The sequence below is a fragment of the Meriones unguiculatus genome, chromosome 20 (genome assembly GCF_030254825.1).
Source record: "Meriones unguiculatus strain TT.TT164.6M chromosome 20, Bangor_MerUng_6.1, whole genome shotgun sequence".
NCBI classification, from domain to species: domain Eukaryota; kingdom Metazoa; phylum Chordata; class Mammalia; order Rodentia; family Muridae; genus Meriones; species Meriones unguiculatus.
The window spans coordinates 22,464,426-22,484,456 of NC_083367.1; the positions used below are offsets into that span (position 1 = coordinate 22,464,426).

At 41.3% G+C, this 20,031-nt stretch overlaps 1 protein-coding gene and 2 long non-coding RNA genes across 4 annotated transcripts in view; 1 reads left to right on the forward strand and 2 right to left on the reverse strand.

Moving 5' to 3' along the window:
* Positions 1–1,068: 1,068 nt before the first annotated feature.
* On the reverse strand, positions 1,069–3,699 carry LOC132649464 (uncharacterized). Its single transcript, XR_009587912.1, has 2 exons — positions 2,194–3,699; positions 1,069–1,428 (listed from the first exon to the last, which is right to left on the reverse strand). It is a non-coding gene; the product is annotated as an uncharacterized LOC132649464 (long non-coding RNA).
* Positions 3,700–3,813: 114 nt separating this feature from the next.
* The window catches only part of Hbs1l (HBS1 like translational GTPase), a 65,024-nt gene continuing 48,806 nt past the window's right edge, over positions 3,814–20,031 (forward strand). The window contains exons 1-5 of one of the 2 annotated variants that reach the window (XM_021640303.2): positions 3,823–4,010; positions 6,694–6,759; positions 11,137–11,238; positions 13,020–13,214; positions 14,540–19,339. In XM_021640303.2, the coding sequence (XP_021495978.1) occupies positions 3,968–4,010; positions 6,694–6,759; positions 11,137–11,238; positions 13,020–13,214; positions 14,540–15,957 (1,824 nt within the window). In that variant the 5' untranslated portion in view covers positions 3,823–3,967 and the 3' untranslated portion in view covers positions 15,958–19,339. Of the gene's footprint in view, positions 4,011–6,693; positions 6,760–11,136; positions 11,239–13,019; positions 13,215–14,539; positions 19,340–20,031 lie in introns of those variants that run through there. The other variant, XM_021640302.1, reaches the window with a different exon arrangement.
* Positions 13,695–14,913, reverse strand: LOC132649452 (uncharacterized). The gene is made up of 3 exons (XR_009587894.1): positions 14,785–14,913; positions 14,297–14,384; positions 13,695–14,105 (listed from the first exon to the last, which is right to left on the reverse strand). It is a non-coding gene; the product is annotated as an uncharacterized LOC132649452 (long non-coding RNA).

The following is a 20,031-nucleotide window of genomic DNA, read 5'->3' on the forward strand; positions in this document are numbered from 1 at the left end:
TTGCTTTCCACCTGTCACTGAGCCTGGAGCTTGCCCACTGGGCTGGCTAACCAGGGAGCTCCTGGGATGCCCCTGTCAGTGCCTGCTCAGCACTGAAACTGCAGGTGCACACTGCAGTTCCTACCTGGATTTTTATGTGGGTTCTCGTTGTGTCATCTTCCCAGCCCCCTAAATTACATTCAGATTTTAAAATTTAAGTTACAGAATCTGATTGTTAACCTGGGGCTGAAGTTTAGTGGTAGAGTAGTTAACCTAAAATGCACAGTACCCTATGTTCAGTCTCTTACACCGAAACAAATAAGCAGGAGCAGAATTAGATTAGCAACGTCCACCGAAAACCTGCTGGGATTTTGATTGGGATAACACCGACTAGAGACCAATTTGGGGGAACTAACATTTTCTCATTTGACAAAGTAATACTTTGAAGTCATCAACATGGTCCATTTTTTTTCATTTATTTATCATCACCATCACCAATATCACTAACTTTGTGTGTGTGTGTGTCCTCGGCTGTTTGCAAAGGCCTGGTGAAAAGATGGGATCCTGTGAACTGGAGTTACAGAAGGGTGAGAGCCACACAACATGGGTGCTGGGAAACCCACTCGGTCCTGAGAAGAACAGCAAGTGCTCTTGAACCAGAGCCACCTTTCCAGTCAGTCCTTAGCTTTTAATTTGACTTTAGCTTTCTCAGTAATGCTTCCTAGCTTTAGTGTCAATCTCTTACTTCTTTCCTTGTGTTTATCTTGGTACCTCAGAATGCTATTTTATGCTAATGTGGCATATTTGGAAATAATAAAAGTCTAACAAAGCTAAGAGAACTTTGAGAAAGTCTACCTATGTTGGAATATTTTAGTTGCTTGTAATGGCTCACACCTTAACACCAGCACTCAGGGAGGCAGAGACATGCGAATCTCTGTGAGTTCAAGGCCAGCCTGTGTTATACAGTGTGGTGTTATCTAATATAAAGAGAAAGAAAGAAAAAAAAAAAAACAACTTCTTTCAAGATTTATTAAGCTACTCTATTTCTGCTGATTCAAGAATAACACACAGAAAGAACAACTTCACTGATGAAGATGAAGATGGGATTTAGTAGGGAATTCATTCAACAAATGGTACTGAAGCAATAAACAGCCATTTTCCAAGAAATAGACTGTGTTCCAAGCCTTCAACATACACAACCTCAATTGAAAATAACATCGTAAACCTAAATGTAAACCATAAAAACAGGAGAAAATTTGCATGGCCTTTATTCTGGTGAAGATTTTTTAGATGGAAAATTAATAGCAAAATCGATGAAGCACAAAAATGAATAAATGGGACTTTATCCCAAACAATTCTTTTCAAAACACTATTATAAGAATGAAAATTGTTGGGGATGCAGCTCAGTGCCCACGTAGCACCCTCAAGGTCCCAAGTTCCGTCTTCTACCTACAAGAAGAAATAAAACGACGAGTCACACGCTGGGAGAAATAATGTCAAATCATACATCTGATAAAGGAATTATATTCAGGATATAAAAAATATTCTCCAGGCTCAGAAATAAAAAGACAAACACTTCATTATCAACCAGTGGAAGAGTCAAACAGACACTTCATGGAAGAGCTCATCAGAATATCAAATGTCTTCAAATGGTGCGGAGTTTCGGAAGGCTGTGAAAGAGTCCATTGCTCAGGGATGTGTAAAATTGTCCAACCACTTTTGGAAACTGTTGAGTATTTTCTGTTTTTTTTCCTTTTATGGTGCTGGGAATGGTAATTGTGGTTCTGTGTATATGAGGCAATTGTTCTACCACTGATTTCTACCCTTAGCAGTGGCATTTATTATTATTATTTTTTTTGGAACGGTAAATGATAACCACATCAGTTAACCATTCTGTGCCTAGCTATTTATCCAGGAAATATAGACATTATTTTCACGCAGCCTTTTTTTTTTTTTTTTTTTTTTTTTTGCAGTAGTTAACACTGGAAACAACCAAAGCAGGTATCAATTGATTAATGAAAGAAATACAAACTGTGGTATTTCTATGCGTCATTACCGGGGATCCCTGAAGACAGTAATGCCCGTGGCTGGTAAAGGGCATGGAGATAAACCACTCCGGAGACAGTTTCAGGGAACAGCATCTGCTTTACTTCGTATGAGCAACCACGTATATAGTGGAAGCTATGGACCGTGATGGTGAGCATGTTACGTTACCTCAGATTGGAGAGTGAGCACTCCCATGCAGAAGCAGCCCATTAAAGGAACCGTGGAGATGCAGATTCTTCACAGGCCAGCAACCCGCTACTCGCACCCTTTCAGAATTCAGTGCTCTGGCACTGGGCATAGCATACCTCTTATTTAGAAGTGCAGTGTGTCACGTGGGCTGGTTGCCAGGCCGTGCCTGCATTTTTCCCTACATTTCCATACAGTGGAGTTCTTTCTTTAGTATCTATGTGACTGAATCTCAAAATAGTTAAGTTGAATAGTGAAGGAGCACATAGTCAGATTTCATCAACACAAAAATTTCTAAAATACAAATGGTTTCTTAGCGACAGAAAGCTGACCAGCTGCTGCCAAACGCCGTGTTAGGGAGCCATGGAGGGCAGAAGGAGCCCTGGACACTTTCAGATTTCTACATTCTGTATATAAATGCTTGAGAGTCTGCATACGTTCATTGTCTTGATTGGATTACTGGTTTTGCTGGCATTTATTTATGTGTAAACATTTCAAATTAATAGACCTTAAGTATGTACTGTTGATTGCTTTCAAAGTTACTCCAACAGCACTATCAACATATAGCATTCTGCCTTCATTCTTCTTCTTCTTCTTTTTTTTTTTTTTGCCTTCATTCTTCTGCCGTGTCTTAGTTAGGGTTTCTATTGCTGCAGCAAAACACCATGACCAAAAAGCATGCTGGGTAGAAAGGGTTTATTCAGCTTACACTTCCACATTGCTGTTCATCACCGAAAGAAAGTCAGGACAGGAACCCAAGCAGGGCAGGATTCTGGAGGCAGGAGCTGATGCAGAGGCCATGGAGGGGTGCTTACTGGCTTGCTCAGCCTGCTTTCTTGTAGAACCCAGGACCATCAGCCCAGGGATGGCACCACCTCTAATGGGTGGACCCTTCCCTATTGATCACTAGTTGAGAAAATGCCTTATAGTTGGATCTCCAGGAGGCTCCTCCCTGATGACTCTAGTTTGTATTAAATTGACACACAAACCCATCTTTTAACTGTGTTAAGACTGACCAAAAGCAACTTGGGGGAGGAAAGGGCTTACGTGGCTCATACTCCTAAATAAGGGAAGTCAGCAGGAGCTGAAGTCGACACCATAGAAGAAAACTGCTTACTGGCTCACTGTGGCTCAGGCTCAGTTAGCTTTCTTATTCAGCTAGGTCCAGCTATCTGGAGAGGAGGCCGTCAGGGAGTAGATTGGAAGCTCCCCCTTCAGTCATCACTCAGGACAGTGCCACAAAGGGCAACCGGAAGAAGCAATTTCCCTAATTATTACGCCACATTTACACACGTTTGTTGACTACCCATCAAGTTTACCTAAAGCTTAAAAGCTGAAACAAAGTCCTTGTTTTCCATTGAGCGAAAGAGGCAGCTTTTCAGACGACCAAAAAAACAAAAAACAATTCTGGAAAATAATCCTGAACGCCGGTGTAGGTGAAAGATCGCTGCTCAGCGGCGTGGAGGTTGCTGAACTTCCGGCATTGAAGTCCACGTCACTCAATTTGCTTATGGGCGGGACCTTGCTCCGCGGGGGCTGGCGAGTGCGCATGCGTTTCCGGAGGGCCGGCTATGACCCTGAGCGCTTGCCGTCACGCCGTGCGCGGGTATGACGTCGCGCATGCGCAGACACTCGGCGGAGAGCCCTGGCGGAAGCCAAGATGGCGCGGAAGAGGTGTCCGGGCCGCGGTGGGTGCCCCGTCGGTGTCTGAGCCGAGTTCTTTGGAAGGGACGGTGACAGACGCCCTGTGTGCGCGATGGCCCGGCATCGGAACGTCCGGGGCTATAACTACAACGAAGGTGGGTGGCAGGGCCGCACCGGGCCGTCATCTTAGCTCTCCCAGCTGGCGTCCCGGCCGCTCTACCTCCGCGCGGACCCGGTAGCCACAGTAGAACTGGGGTCTGTGGCGGGGAGGGAGACGGTGGGGAAACGAGCTGGGCATCAGAGCCCCAGGGAAGGCAGCTTGCGTGATCTCGGCCTCTTGGCTTGAGCTCGTTTACGGACGGTCCGGGAGTGTAGCGTCTCAAGGCCTAGGGATGTGTGGCGAGGTTGGGATGCGATGCTGTGCGGTACCTAAGCGCTACCTCTTCTCTCATTGTCTTATTTGGGACTCGGGAGCCGGTTTCTGGCCTCTGCCTCGTAAGCCCTCCTTCAGACATGTCCACGAGGCCTTACTTGCTTATAAAACAGGCTGGCTTAGTGTGGGCCTGCTTTAACTGTCAGATTTATTTAATGTTTTGCCCGTGTCCGTGCGTTTTGACTGCGAATTTTCAACGAATTTCAAAATCGGGGATGTAAGAAACAGGAAGGATTCAGGTTGAAAAGGCTCAAGTGTCTACTCATTTACTGACTTACAATACTTAATGTAAATGTTTTTTTAAAAGGGAAATGAAACACTGGCGGGGAGGTCATAGAAAAGGACTCACTGATCTTGTTTTTAATAAAAAAATATGCTTGTGCATATTCTCTAGGGTTAAGGTAAAGCAGTTTTAGGAAGAGTATGTCACGAAATGAATGGATGTAATAAGCATCATCAAGCATCGTAGAAGCTAAAAATAAACACACGTGAACTGTTGGAAAGGACACCCACTGCTTTTTAAAACGGGGAACGTGTACTATTTAAGAAGTCAGTTGTTAATTGACGCCCTTGCGAGATTGGGAACTTTCCTGTACTCAACAGGGTTGGGCAGCTAACACCCTAACACCCTGGGCAGCATCTCTTTGGAGACTTTGACCCAGTTGATCTGGAATGTCTTACTTGGCAGACATTCACCGAGAGACTATTGTACTAGCTGTACAAGACGGCCTTGCGGACCACTACCACTGAGAAGTGACTTTAGATTGGGAGAGGTTTTGTAGATATGAAATAAAGGACACTCATTTCTGTAGAAATTTATTTCCTCATGCAGTGACAGCTGAGGACTTAAAACCGCTCCTGAGGACTGTTTAAAAGTGACGTGGTTAAAGCATGAGAGATTCCACGTGGTGTAATGACAGTGCTGTGGGAGCTATGTAAGATCAGAAAGATCAGGATTCCTGGGCACAGTATTTGAGGAGAGCTGCCCTGTCCTCCGAGAGTACTAAATACCTTCCTGTCCTGGCTACTTGAGGGCAGGTTATATTTCTTTGTAACAATTGGTGACATCATAACCAGGCTGTCCTGTCCTGGAATGTTTCTCCTTTCCTGCTTAGAAAAGTTTAGTTCATTTTCAATGTGTAGTTTTCCTCTTCCCACTTGGGATTCCCTTTGGACTTTCAATAAGTAAAAAAAAAAAAAAATCACAAAAGTATTCTCATTTCATTATAGTCTGTGATCTAAAACCTGGTGATTCTTTGGTCTAACACCTATTTTATTTTTCTGTGTAATTTCGAGTGCTGTTCGTGACTGCCTCAAGTACTAGTTTTGTTCGTTTGTTTGTTTGTTTGTTTAAGGCAGTTTCATGTAGTCCCTGCTGGAGTTGTACTCACTGTATAGCCAAGAATGATGAACCGCTAATCCTCCTGCCTCTGAATCTGTTTCCCAAGAGCTGGGTGACCTTTGTGCATAATGGGCAAGAAATTGAGCTTTGTCTGCAGCCTGTCTCCACTCTTTTCAAAGTCTTACTTTAATTTTAGGTGTAGTGTGATACCTTGTGTGTAGTAAATCACTCCAATATTTTGTTGAATAAATGAACCACTTTAGGAAGATTGCAGGGAAGAATTCTCTTCGTATATTTATATTGTAGCACTTTAGGTCAGCTGAACTAGTAAAAGTGATTGGTAATATCTAAAGATAACGTGTGTGTGTGTGTATATATATACGTATATATATATATAATTTTATGTCTGTGAATATCATTTTTAAATTTGGGATAAGAGTTTGGTTTCATTGATTCACATATTTTTATTCATTAATAGCAGTCATACAAATTTTCTTTGGCACAGGATTTGGTGTTAGGCTTTAAGCATGCTATTCCTGCTGTGTGAATGCCCTAGGAAGCTGGCCAACTCCGTCCTTTAGAGTTGATTTGAATGGTCTGTTCCTGGGAAATTGAGTTGTCTTCATATGTGCTCCCAGACCGCTCTGTGTTTCCATGCTGAGCATTCATACAGTTTTGTGGTTAGCCTTTTCTGGTCCGGTAGATCTCTGGGATTGAGAAAGCTGCGGATGTCTACACACTTTGTACTGAAATGTCTCTGGTATAACTTTATTTTTGGTATAACTTTATTTATAATGTCTATTTATTTATTTATGTTCCTTGCGGGATTTTAAACAGTTTGATGTGTTAACTTATAGACACATTAGTTTAGTGTACATGTTTGGCAGGTACTTAGCTCAACTAAGTGTTGCCGGGAAGGAGCTGTAGTAATTTCTCATGTTTTGTACTTTGAAGACAAGAAATTGAAAGTTGATATTATAACTTACTCTGTAGATATTTCAGACATTTCCTCATTAGTAAGAAGACTGATTTAACTTGTGAATGAACTTGTTTTGTGTTTTAGATTTTGAAGATGATGATTTGTACAGCCAGTCTGTGGAGGATGACTACTGTATTTCACCATCGACCGGTAAGGTATTAAAAAAAAAAAAAGTGTCAAGTATATGTGATTGCCATCCTGGGCCAGAATGTTCATGAGACTATAGTATGTAAGTTGATAAAGACATGTATATGTGTATCTGTCCTTGAGCACACATGTTAACATTTAAAGTTTTTATAACAGCGTATTTGAGAACAAAAAAATAGACTTGACGTAGTTCATGGTGGCCTTGAACTCATGGTGGTTCCCCAGCTCCGGCCACACTTAGATAGGTTTGCAAGTATGTCCCACCAAGTTCACCTACACTACTTTCATTGCCCATGAGTAATTTTTGTTTTTATTTCCGTGTGTGTGCTTGAATGTGTGTACGTGCCTGTGTGCATGTGTTTGTGTCTGCATGTTCATGTGCATGAGCACCTTGATGTATGTGCGCACCTGAATGCCCGTATGCTTTTTTGTGTTTACGTGGGGCTGTAGAGGAGGCCCTCCAGGGATCTTATACCGTGCTTCCCCTTAGTTCTTTAAGACTGGATCTCACTGAGCTGTGAGTTAGGCTGGTGGCCAACAATCCTCAGAGAACACTGGGTTTGCAGACATGTGCGTGGGCAACCTGGCCTTGATGGGTATTAGGGTTTTGAACTCAGAACCTCATGCTTGTACTATAAGAGTTGAGACGTATTAAACAAAAATTAAGCAGTTTAAGGAAAGCTTTGAAGACTTTGATTTTCTAACATTCTATGTAACATGATTTAATATAAATCTGCTAAAATGATAGAGGACCATTAGTGAAATTCTAAAACCTCTACAGACAGTAATAAATTCTATATCAGGAATCTCTTGAATATTAGACTGGCATTTGGAACCATTCATTTAGGAAAAGAATAGTAGTATTTAGACAGGCTTGAGAGGTTTACACAAGTTGAGGTCTGTTAGCGATAATGGCACATACTCTTACTCCCAGCACTCAGGAGTCTGAAGCAGGCTATTCTCTGTGAGCTTGATGCTAGTCTGGTGTATATAGCAAGTTCTTGGCCAGCATGGCTACAGAGGCCCGACAGGGTGTATTGAGGATGGGATGTATGAAAGTGGACTGTTGGTCCAGCAGAGCCTGCTCACAAACAGACCCACGTCTACAGACAGGCCACACTTAACCTCGTGTGCTAACTGCACCGCAGCTGTTCTTGCGGAAGTTCTCCGCAAGAGAACATGTGGCCTGGCTTACTGATGGCTGATCACAGACTTGACCTGTGTCTGGCATTGTTCACACTGCTGACACCCTAGTATGGGTTACTTTCTGCACAGTCGGAAGTCTGTTGACTTCATCACACAGGAGGTAGTTAAATGGTTTTGCTTATGTGATAAATTTACTTTTAACAAAAGTATGTAAGTTGGAATCTTATTTTCTAGAACATTTACAGGGCGGGGCATAAAGCTTAGTAGGCGTGCTTGTAGCTTAGTAGGCATTTGAGAGATCCAGGGTGTGACTCCTGTTATCACCCTGCTAGCAGTAACACACCGCCAATCCAAAACCAGTCCGGGATGAGGGAAATTTGTGGTGCAGCAGTCACATCACCTCAGAGTACAGCAGCAGTGACAGCTGTCATAAAGATGGCTCTCTTTCGCAAAGCAGCCAACAAAGCCACAGCAGCAGATCTGTTGTTCTGCCACAGGCTGCTGCTTTAAGTAACAAACTGTTCCAACACTCTTCATTTCTCGTTGGAATTATCTCATGGGAATATACACAGAAAAGTAACCTACGACACACACCAGGCAGCTGTGATCCTACCATTGGGGACACTGCGGCAGGGAGGCCCAGACTTCAGCTTATCCTGGGTTGGATGTCAGGTTCCAGCCAGCATAGGCTGTCCCAGTTGGCTTCTTCATTGCTGTAGTAAATAAAATACTAGGAGCAAAAGCAGATGGGGAGGAAAGAGTTTAGGTAAAGAACACGGCTCACAGACATGTGCACAGGCTTCTTCCATAGCCAAGACCAGGCGCCTCAGTGCATGCATACTCTTTACAAGAGTGCTTCTTCTCCTGAGCTAAATGGAATACTAAGTCTACCTTCTTCTAGTCATTCAGGAGGCAAACAGACTACACTCGTGGTCTACTGAAGCCTGGAGTTGAGTTGCTTTCCCAGTTAATAGAAACTTCTAAGCTTTAGCCACAGTGCATGTACTTTTGATTTCTAAGCATACTTTTCTTGACGAAAGGTGATTCTTTTTAAATGCAACTCTTTAAAAATTTCCTCTAGAAAAATTTTCCGTACTGATTATTGAATGCATGTCAGGGCACTCATAGCAAAGAACCAGGAAAAGCAACTTGAATAGTGGATTTGTTTCAGCCAGCTCAAATGGAAGTAGTCCTTTGATATATTTTAGTTCTGAACTTTTACTCAGCATCAATTACATGTTTTTTTTTTTTTTTTCAATTACAGAACAGTTTTTTTTTCTTTTTCTTTTTACTGTGTAAGATCCTGTTCTGACAGTGTGCTGCTGTAGTCTGAGGGTAGAGAATGAATCTGCCCTAAGTCTGAGCATGCTCGGCAGGAGGGCTGAGTGGGGCTGAAGAACTGGGGAGCATGTAGGTACAGCAGCGACTACTGAGTGATGTTTGTTTTGGGAGACTCACGAAATTCATATAAATTACAGTGTGAGAGAAAACTGGAGGGCAAGTGGGAACCCGTTGTGAAAGGTCTTTTTTATCTTATGTCTGTGTGAGCTTTGACTGGAGGTATTTGAGCAGGGAGGGGATGTCGTGTAGCAGGTGACGGATGATGATGTACAAACTAGACTGGCTGTCCTGGAGCTCACTCTGTAGACCAGGCTGGCCTTGACCTCAGAGATCCACCTGTCCCTGCCTCCAAGAACTGGGATCAAAGGTATGCCCCAGCACTGCCAGCAGGACAGTGTTTCTTAAGCCTCCCTGGCGGAGTGCAAGAACAGAGAATTATTTTCCAGCACCACTTTATCAGATGCTCCAGGGAAGATGCCAAGAGCTGTGTCTTTAATGTGCACACAAAGTTATTATGTGGAGGCATTTAAGAGTTGATCATAGGCAGGTTCTGGACTTGGAATTCTTGGACTTTCAAGCATGTCAGAGGATCTTAAACTTAAAAGCTACTATGGGAAACTTTCAGAAAATGCCCTGAAACTTGAGATTTAAAAATTTAAAGGAAAGTATTGTACATTTGTTACTTTCTCAGCTCTGCTTTGATTTTTATTTGTAGTAGTTGCTGTTGGGTTTTGATTTCAACTTCAAGGTTTGGGCTGCCCTTGTCCTTGACCCTCTGCCACCTGCCTGACCTCAGCCTCTTTGATTCCTTATTCTGCTAACCTCCGTGGCCGTCTGAACCACTAGCAAGGACGTCTAGAACAGTGGCCATAGTATGAGTCTGGGAGTCTGACATTGGATTCTTTTTGTTGTTGGGAAGGTGGAACAGTAGGAAACGCCCCAGAAACAGAGGCTTCTAGCTGGTGGTGCAGGAGCTTGCAAGTCATAACTTCTGCTTCACCCTGAAAGTCTAGTGAGACTTTTAATGGAATGGTCTTGGAGATTAGGGGAAAGAAGGAAGACGAGTAAGGGATTACTGAGTGCTTAGTTTTAAGGACCTTTTTGTAGAACTATCATCTTGGAATATTTCTAATTTCATCACTCTTGTCAAATATGGACCACTGTGAGTGATGTTCCTATTTGTGCTGTGTATTCATGCATGCAAATTTGTGCATGCCTATGTGTGTGCGTGAAAGTGTATGTGTGTGTAGTGTGCTTGTGCACGTGAGTATGAAAATATGTGTGTGCGAGTATGTACATGTGTGTGTTGTGCTTTTGTGTGTGCACACCTGTGTGTGTGCTTGAGTGTGCTTGTGCATATGTATGTAAATGTGTATGCATGCATGTGTGTGTGCATGAGTGAGTGAGTGGGTGATGCAGGCATGCAGGTGTGCAGATGCCTTTCCCTGTGCATGAGCATGCAGAGGCCAGACCAGGACATCCTGAGGTTTTCCTCTCTCTGCCTTAGCGCCTTCACACAGGGTTTCTCGCTGAGCTGTACACTTGCTGTTGAGGCTCAGCCGGCTGCTCTTGGGTGTCGTCCGTCTCTGTCCTCCAGCACAGGGGCTACAGGCATGTGCAGCCCTGCTGCTGTTCAGCATGTTCTGCATGGGCGTGCACAGTCAGATCACCATGCTTGCAGAACAGCACTCTTAACCCCAGCCATCCGCTTCGCCTCAGAATTTTTAGTTTTTGGCTTTTGTTTTCAGTGCTGAGAATCAAGCTGAGGTCCTTACACATACTAGGGGCGCGCTTTGCCAGTGAGCTACAGCCCCTCCCTATCTTAACTTGTGCTGTAGCGTGAGGAAACCTTGGGAACTGGCTGTGCTACAGCACTTCTTGTTTTTATTCCAGCTGCTCAGTTTATTTACTCTCGACGTGACAACCCTGTAGAAGAGTACAGCTATGAAGATCTGAAAGAGTCTTCAAGTCACCAGTTGAGTGACATTGACCAAGGTATGCCTTCTTAAAGACACATGTCTTCATTAGCAGAAAGTGTTTACTCGCCAAGTAAGGATTTGTGAATTTTATTGAAGTTATTCATAGTCATGATCATGGACAGCAATGATACAAGCATATCTTATACTTTGAAGGAAAATTTGTCTTATGCGTTTTGTGAGAAGTCTCTGTGATTGAGAGATTGATTACATTAAGCATAACAGCTGTTGAGTAACAGGATTTATGATTCTGAGTTTTCTCATCCTTTCATCTTTTACATGGAAGAAAAAGTCCAGGTATTTGTTAAAAGAATTTTTAAAGAATCTTTGTTCACAAGCTTTTGTAGAGCTGATGGTTAATTGATAGGAGTTGCTTTATTTACCAGAACGATGGCTTCTCAGAAGCTTAAGGAAAAAGGCATTAAAGACCAGAGTAACAGCCTGCAACTGTTCTGGTGGTCATGTCTGTGTGAGTGACGTTTCAAAGTAGAACCTGTGAAGAGTAACAGCATTGTTTGTTTGCTTATTTTCAACTCTTTTAAACGTTTGAGAAGGCTATATTTTGGTTTTCTTTTACAAATAAATTGCACATTGACATTGCTTCAGGTGTCATTCAAGCCATAGAAAAGATTTTCCTGGTATTTAAGGAATTTATTTCAATAATCAAAAGTACAGCGAAGCATGAAATGAAACATTTACAGAGGGAGCCTTGATGAGAAATGCCTCAAATTAGATGCTCAGCATCGGAGCTCCTGGGGTGCATGAAGCTTGCAGTACAACATGCCTGGCAAACACAGTCCCCTGAGGACTGGAGATGCTCGGGGTGAAAATCTCAAGTGCTGTAAATGTCTGAATGAGGATTTGTTTTCTTCTTTAGCCTCTAGGTACCTGGTCCCATTTTTAACTCTTAAGGATATGAAGACTGATATGTGTTACACTAACTTTTTATGCTGACTTTTTATAGTCTTTAACCAACAGAATCCCAGGTTTAAATATGGTTCTAAAAATGATGTTCATTTTCTTCTTAAATTTTTGGACTTGACTATTTTCATGCTAAATTGTTTTAATAACTTTAGAGGATGATTTTTGTTGGCTCTGCAGAGATCATCATTAATTTGAAAAAAACCTTTTAAGTAGTAATTTTTGACATGTAAGAAATAGTGATGAACTGGGTTCACCAAGTCATGTATGTGGTTTCCAAGTTCATAGTCCCTCTCCCTTTTCTAGGCATGCTGAAGTGATTGCTATAAATTCCACCATCACTGTCAAATGTTAGTGTTCCATTTAAAGTTGTTTTATTTTTAATTGTGTGTATATGTCTGTGTGTTGGCATGTGCACATAGGTAGATTGAGGTGCCTATAGACCTCAAAGAGGATATTGATTGGATCCTCTGGAGCTGGAGTTCTGGCCTGATCTGACCTGCCCAGCCTGGTGCTTGGGAGAAGTGTGCCTGCTTCTGCCCTCCGACCCGCCTCTCCAGCTCTGCCCATTTGTGGTTTTTACCAGTAGGCAGTATTGTTGTGGAGACATGGTGCAACCTCATCCTGTACCAAGAGTGGGTGTTACTGTATACTCGTCTATATATGTTTCCAGGTGTTATTCAGAAACATTGATTACCTTGATTTCTTCATAATAATGAGATGTGAGGAGACAGCTACGTAGTAGAAAAAAATATAACCATTACAAATAATTTCTACCAAAGAAAGGAAAGTTTGAATATCCTAGTATAATTAAAAAATCTGGGCACATGAGAAGATCTAGAGCTCTTTTAAGGTGCTGTTTAATCTCTTTTGTTCTAGCTCACCTTTATTCATGCCTGGATCACATGAGAGAGGTCCTGGGGGATGCTGTGCCTGATGACATATTGACTGAAGCAATTCTGCAGCACAAGTTTGACGTGGAGAAGGCTTTGTCCATGGTCTTGGAACAAGAGAGTGTGCAGAATTTGAAGGGGAAGAGCGAAAGAGGCGTGCCTGCAGGAAAGCCATCAAAAGGTATGCTTTCACTTGCGCTCTCTTTCAGCCCTTTTGTGGTGCTTGGACGCTTTAGTTAGCTCACTTGTTATCAATTGGCTTTCTAGTTTGCAGTTTTTTTAAGTTTTGAAATTTTATTGTATTGTATGTATGAGTATTTTGCCTGCATTTATATCTGTGCGCCACATGTGCAGTGCTATTGGAGGTCAGAAGAAGGTGTCCAGTCCCTGGAACTTGAGTCAGTAGATGTGACACACTGTGTGGGTGCTGGGGTCCTCCGCAGGAGGAGAGGGACCAGTGATCCTTACCACTGATCCAACTCTAGCCTCTGGCTTGGGAATTTTCACCCTTCCTGTTTCAGTGTTTGTGTAACAACAGCACAAAGGAAACAAAATCAGAGAGAACATTTCCCTTAGTTTCTTATTGAACTGTTGCCATTTTTAATCCTAAGGAGATGAGACAGAGATATGAACCCAGTCCTTAATATAAAAAAAATCCCTCTGTACTTACATCATGGGTAATTGTAATTTCATGGTAATTGAAGTGTCATTAAGGAATAGTAAGTACTGAAGTTCTACTCCTCACACTTTGATTTTTAGCTAACATGTAAGAAAACAGGAGTAGATTTTTAGTTTTAAATGTGTGGGGTTTGGGGTGTTGAATTTTGTGGACATAGACAACTGAGGTACAGTTGTATTAATTGGCATGGTTTCTGTTACTGGGAGTATGATCATTTATTAACTGGATTGGTATGTCCTTCAATGTTGGGGGCAGACTTCTGCAAAATTACATACAGCTTATTGAAGTCAGTGCGTTTCTGTGGGGAAGGGGCTTTTAATTGATGTTAGGTATCAAAAGGCATGTACTTTTAATTGATCATGATGATGATGATGTCTTCTGTATTGATGGTCCCTGGAACACAGAAAATCACAGCTGTTATTTGCTTGTTGTTTTTAATGTGTTAAAATAGAACAAAATCAACCCACTTTTTAAATTTTTTAAAGAAGTTTTAATGAGGTAATCATGATAATTTCACTATGACAGAGCTTCACATTCATGAAATTGATGATTTAGTACATGACAATTAGAACATAGGTACTTACCATTACATACTCCAGTGAACATAGTATGAAGGTCACCTTAGGTTGTTAGAGGTATTATTCCTTCTTTGTTTTCCTTATGGTCCTGTTGCTAAATATTGAACAAGTATCGCTTTACTTATGTCAAGATCGAGGGAAGCACTTAGTAATTAAATGCCTCATTTCATGTCTCCTTTTGGTTGCTGTGACTGCCTTCTGCGAATGTCAACTCACTTGTCTGAACATTAATGGCTCTTGTAAGGTAAGGAGTCTTACTTTCTTCCTTTGAAGTTTCACCCGAAAATGTTCAACATTCTTATCCTCAATCAGAAAATCACTTGGATAGCAGTAGCAAATCTGAATGTTGTAGCTCAGTAGCAAAATATGGATCACACAGTTCTTCACTTGTGCCAAGTCAATATTTACTTCATAGAAAAAAGAAACTTGAGAGACCCAAAAGTGAAAAGGAACTAGAATCATGTAAGTTAACAAGAGAGCTGTCTCTAGCTCACCTGATTGATGATATGCCAAGAGATTCCTGTGCAAGCCAGCCGTCAGTCAGACTGCCACCCTCAGACAGTACACAGAGCCAGCTCCCTAAGACTCTAGATGCTGATATGTTGCGTCCTCCTCCGTCTGAGTGTGCTCCTGAAGATGATTTTACTCTCAAAGGAATACCAGACTTAAAGTCCTTAATGCGGGGGAACATAGCAGCTAGTGGTTCTTTGGGTGTTCAGAGCAGTTCACTACCTGATTTTCGGAGTATTCCAATGCAGAGCATCTTGGGAACTTTAAATAACCCATTGCACCTATCTAGCCCAGTTGAAAACAATTTTAACTCCAATATAAGCACTGAGCTTGGACAAGGAGCCAAGAATAATATTGTGAAAAATGACACCTTACTGTTTTCCCAGTGTGGAAGTCCGTCACTGGCTGACCTGTTTGAGGAACACAGAGAGAACAGTCGCAGCCAGTTCTTTGCCTTGCCTGGTCTGTGTAGCCCATCTGCCAGCTTGGGCTCCCTTCCCCTGGCACACCTGGCAGACCGCTCTCAGGTTTCCAACACAGTATCGGAGTTAACAGGCTCTCTGTCTTCGTTGGCATTTTGTAAAGCGTCTCCCACGAGAGACCTGGAGAATTTGTCCCTTTCTGATTTGATTGCAAAATCGATTGAACTAGACAACTCTCAGATTAAGAGAGACTCCTTTGAGCTTAGTTTATCTGAAATGAGGAGTCCTGGAGTTGATTCAAATATCGATCTTAGTGTCCTGATAAAAACTCCAGAGCCTGTCCCAAAGCCTGTAGTTGACCTCTCAGTTACTCCAACACCAGAGGCTAAAGTTCTAAGTTCAAAGTTAGGGGAACATTCCAGCTCTACTAAGGAAAGTAAGAAAAACAAAAAGGGCTCTCTTCCTAGGAAAGCACCTTTATCTGTGTCGTGGACCAAGGCCCTTGCTGCTAGGCCTTCAGCTTTTGCTTCAACGCTGTGTCTTCGTTACCCAGTGAAAAGCTGCAAAAGGCACACTCTTGAACTCTACAAGACTTTCCTTTATAGTAGACAAGTTCAAGATGTATCAGACAAAGAAATAAGTCCTCTTGTAGCAATAACGCCATTTGACTTCAAATCAGCATCTCCGGATGACATTGTAAAAGCTAATCAAAGGAAAGCATTTACTAGAGAATAGGAACAAAAGGAAAACTTGGCTACTGCTGTAAGCTTTTAATCTTAATGTAAAATCTTTGTAGGATCATTTTATATTATGGGATTCAAATTGTGATTTTTATTAAAATTGTCTTAAGTCTGTTATAACAACCTAGGTTGATAAGGATTTCTGCACTGAGAATTTTTTTACGTTATCTTCTTGGAGTAATGACTGGTGTCATTGAAGTTGCTAGCTCATAAGAGTGTATGTTTACATTGTGCATATGGAAACATGATATTGTGAATTGAACCTCAGATATTTCATTTGATATCCAACTTAAGTTTTTTCTATGAATTATTTTTGTGCTTTTTTTTTTTTTCTTAAATGGAAGTGCAACTACTTGGGATTATCACAGTATGAAGATGGTTCCTAGGATACACAGCACAGCTGAGACATTTTATATTTTCAAGTATTATTGGCATCATTCCTAGCTTTATTGTTTTACTTAGATGACTACTGAATTTTTCTACTAGAAAATTTTAAAATTCTTGAATTTTGAAAGTACTATGAAATATAGCTAAGGTGCATTTTTGATGATGAAATGAAAATCTTTTAAGGGACCATGTATGTGTTGGAGTTGGATTAATACAGAAATTATTTTTATATGGTATATATTTTATAGAATTTAAGGCACCCTTTTTAAAATAAACATATATAGAGAGATTTTGGGAATATGTCGCATGTCATTTGAATAGTTTTCACCAGACCTCTAACAGTCTCTTTAGGGTAGGTTCTGAAGTGTGGATCTCTCCTTTTTGCTGCTGATGGCTGTGTGCCTGGCCCTCACAAAGCTCAACAGCAGCAGAGCCCATTAGGATGCTTGTAGTCAGTCAGTGGATAAGGAAGGATGCCTCTTGGATGGCACTGGTCCTCAGCAAGGGTATGAATCACCAGAGAACATTTTCAAAATGCAGCCACGCTTGCTACTTTTCAGACTGGCTGAGTGTGTTTGTGAGGGAGGCCCTGGGGAGCGGATTTGCTTGGTGGTCGCCATGTGACACCTATAGGCTGCTTTTCCTGCAGAATAAAATTTTAATACCAAATATGTCTGACCAACTTAATTTCTTTTTTTAAATTTTCTTTTCATTATTTAGAGAATACTTTGTTAGTTTTTGTAATCAAGCCCTTGTAGATAAAACTGAATTTCTAATAATCACGAATATCAAGGAAAAATTATTAATCAGGTATAATGGTCTTTTGTTTAGAGTGATAAAAAGTAGTGTTAATATTTCTTACATAGTGTTATTTCTTAGTAAAAATTGAGTGACTGTCCTCTAAGTAGTAATATATTTTTTTCCTGGCAGCTGCTTCACTATTTCTTGATTGTAGGTGCATGTCTGTGTGTGAGTGTATTTGTGTTTGTGTGTGTATGTATATGTGTTTGTGCATGTGTATGTGTGTATATGTGTCTCTGAATGTATGTATGTGTGTCTCTGAGTGTATGTGTATATGTCTGTGTGTGTCTGAGTGTAATAGTGTCTCTGTGTGTCAGAGAGTGTGTATGTGTGTATATATGTGTGTCTGTGTGTGAATGTGTCTGTGTGTGTATGTGTAGGTTGTATCTTTGTGAGTGTATATGTTTGTGTGTGTGTTTGTTGTATCTCTGAATGTGTGTGTGTCTCTGAATGTGTGTATGAGTGTGGCTCTGTGTGTGTGTGTGTGTGTGTGTGTGTGCGTGTCTCTGAGTGTGTATAGTGTGTGTGTATGTGCGTGTTTACATTTGTATTGTTTACCAGTAGTCTTAGCTGAATGTAAGCTAGCATATCCGGTATTCTGCTGAGCCACAGTCCAAGTCCCACATTGTGTTGGAGGCTATAAAACCACACCATGCAAAATGTAGGGTTAGCATCACAGTCAGGGTTCCCCCAGCACTGCCTTTGCTTTTCTAGTCTTTTACCTCCTCTAGTGTAAGAACTAGATCTAGGACTTGCCACCTAGATGTCTGTACAGGCAGTGGCCAGGGAAGAGTCTAATTGTATCAAGAGCTGGCAACTCGCAGTTACTCCTCAGAGATGAGCCCTACGCAAGTGTTCTCTTTGCCCAGAAAGCCACACATTTGCTCTTGATCCACATTGAAATATTTTTTATTTTTATGATGGAGTAATTTTTATAAAGAACAACAGTACCTTGTAAGCTATACTTAGGACTGTGTGCCCCTTTGTTGGCTGATTAGGATTGAAACTACCACTTAGGAGATTTCTTTTACCACTTTTAGTGTTTTTCCCCCCTCTGGCAGTTGCTTTGCTATTCCGTGTGTGTGTGTGTGTGTGTGTGTGTGTGTGTGTGTGTGTGTGTGTGTAAATCTCTTTTTTAAGATAATTTCCTAGCCTTCCTATTTTCTTTTCCTGGCTACCGGCATGTCAGGCCTATGCTTGACAAGGTCGCCCTTCTGACTGTGACATGCCACAGTTTCTGAGGCTCAGAGCGGGGAGCCCACAATGCCTCTCCGTGCTTCCACCCTTGGCTGTGGTCCTTGGCATAGAGCAGGTTGTGCTCATTGGTAGATAGGCTGTTGTGAGGATGTTTACACCAACTGTGCACCAGCTGCTGCTGTCTTGGTAGCTCAGGGATGTTGAGAGTGTTTTAGCTTTACTTTCTGTTTCAAATATCCATGTTGACATGCAAAGACACTTGTGTTTACTGCGATCAACGTAATACAGTAAATTAGTTCTAAGTGATGTGGAAGATGCTTAACAGGATTGTCTCTGCTCTTTGCTCTCTTTGTTCCTTAAATGACCTGTGTCTGTGGATGTTGTCATTCTCATCATGAAGGACGTGGGTCTTAGAGACGTCTACAACCACGAGTGCATTCAGTGCAGGCACCTCACTTTGTGCCTTCCCTCTTCCTTCTTACCTGCTTTGCTTCTAACCTTTCTCAAAAGAAAGAGGAATAGCTGTTTTATGTAAGTTGCACCTAGTGTCGCCCCGATGATAATGCCAGGGAGGTGTCTGGGATATAAAAGGAAGCACTGCAGATAAGAAAGCACAAGAAAAAGAACGAGTTTGTGAGTTTCTGCTGTCTTTTAGATTGGCATTGAACATGTATTTGGTTCATTATATATTGAAAACGAATTATGTATCAACTTTCTTTTATGTTCACATGTATATATTTGTATATATACATAAATATTTGTTTATAAAATAAATTCTATAGTAGCTTAGAAATTGTTTCTGTTATTTTAGTAATGGAATGTGTATAAGCAAATATAATGTTGGCTGGAAAGGGAATTTCTGTGATAGCTTTTTATGTTTGTACCTGTAATTACATAAGACTTTGTAATTGTGTAACTAATTTTTAGGCTGTGGAAAATTGTCACATTTTGAGTGTATGTATACATTTTTATAAATGCTACATTGAAAGAAATTACAGTCCTGAGGTCTTTTAAATCAAGTACAAAAACATTTACCCATTAGAAGTTTCTATAGAAATTTGATACTTCAGAATGGTATTTTGGTAATTTATATAGGAAGTACTATTGTTTCATCATTCTATAAATGAATTAAAAAAAACCACTTGGGTGTGAAAAATTTCTTCTAATATATTTATGATTTATAGTTATTTTTACATGGGATCACATGGGTATGCGTGTGTGTGTGTGTGTGCTTGTGTTTGTGTGTGTGTGATTTATTATTTTATGACTCGTGTAGAAACATAAGCACTCATGGTCATTGATTATTATTCCTGAGATCATAGTTGAAGGAGAAGGACTTGAATGCACATTTCCTGTGCTGCGGTGTGTGGCAAGTGCTGTGCTTTTTAAAACAACTTTTCGATGCAGGTGCTATGCCGAAGTGAGCAAATGAGAATTCCCACTTCACAGAGGAGGCTGAAGGGAGACATGTATGCACCGAGTCATACAGTTGTTACTCTGAAACTGATATTTTTCTTTTCTTTTGCTCATCTGAACTGCCACTTCTTGCTTTTTTCTATCTTTACTACTATTATCTGTTGCTCAGATCAGAAACCCAGCATCATCTCTGACTCCTTTCTCACTGACCTGCTACTCTGTGTCTAACCCATGAGTAAGCATTTGTGTATACAGGTGTGCATGTGGA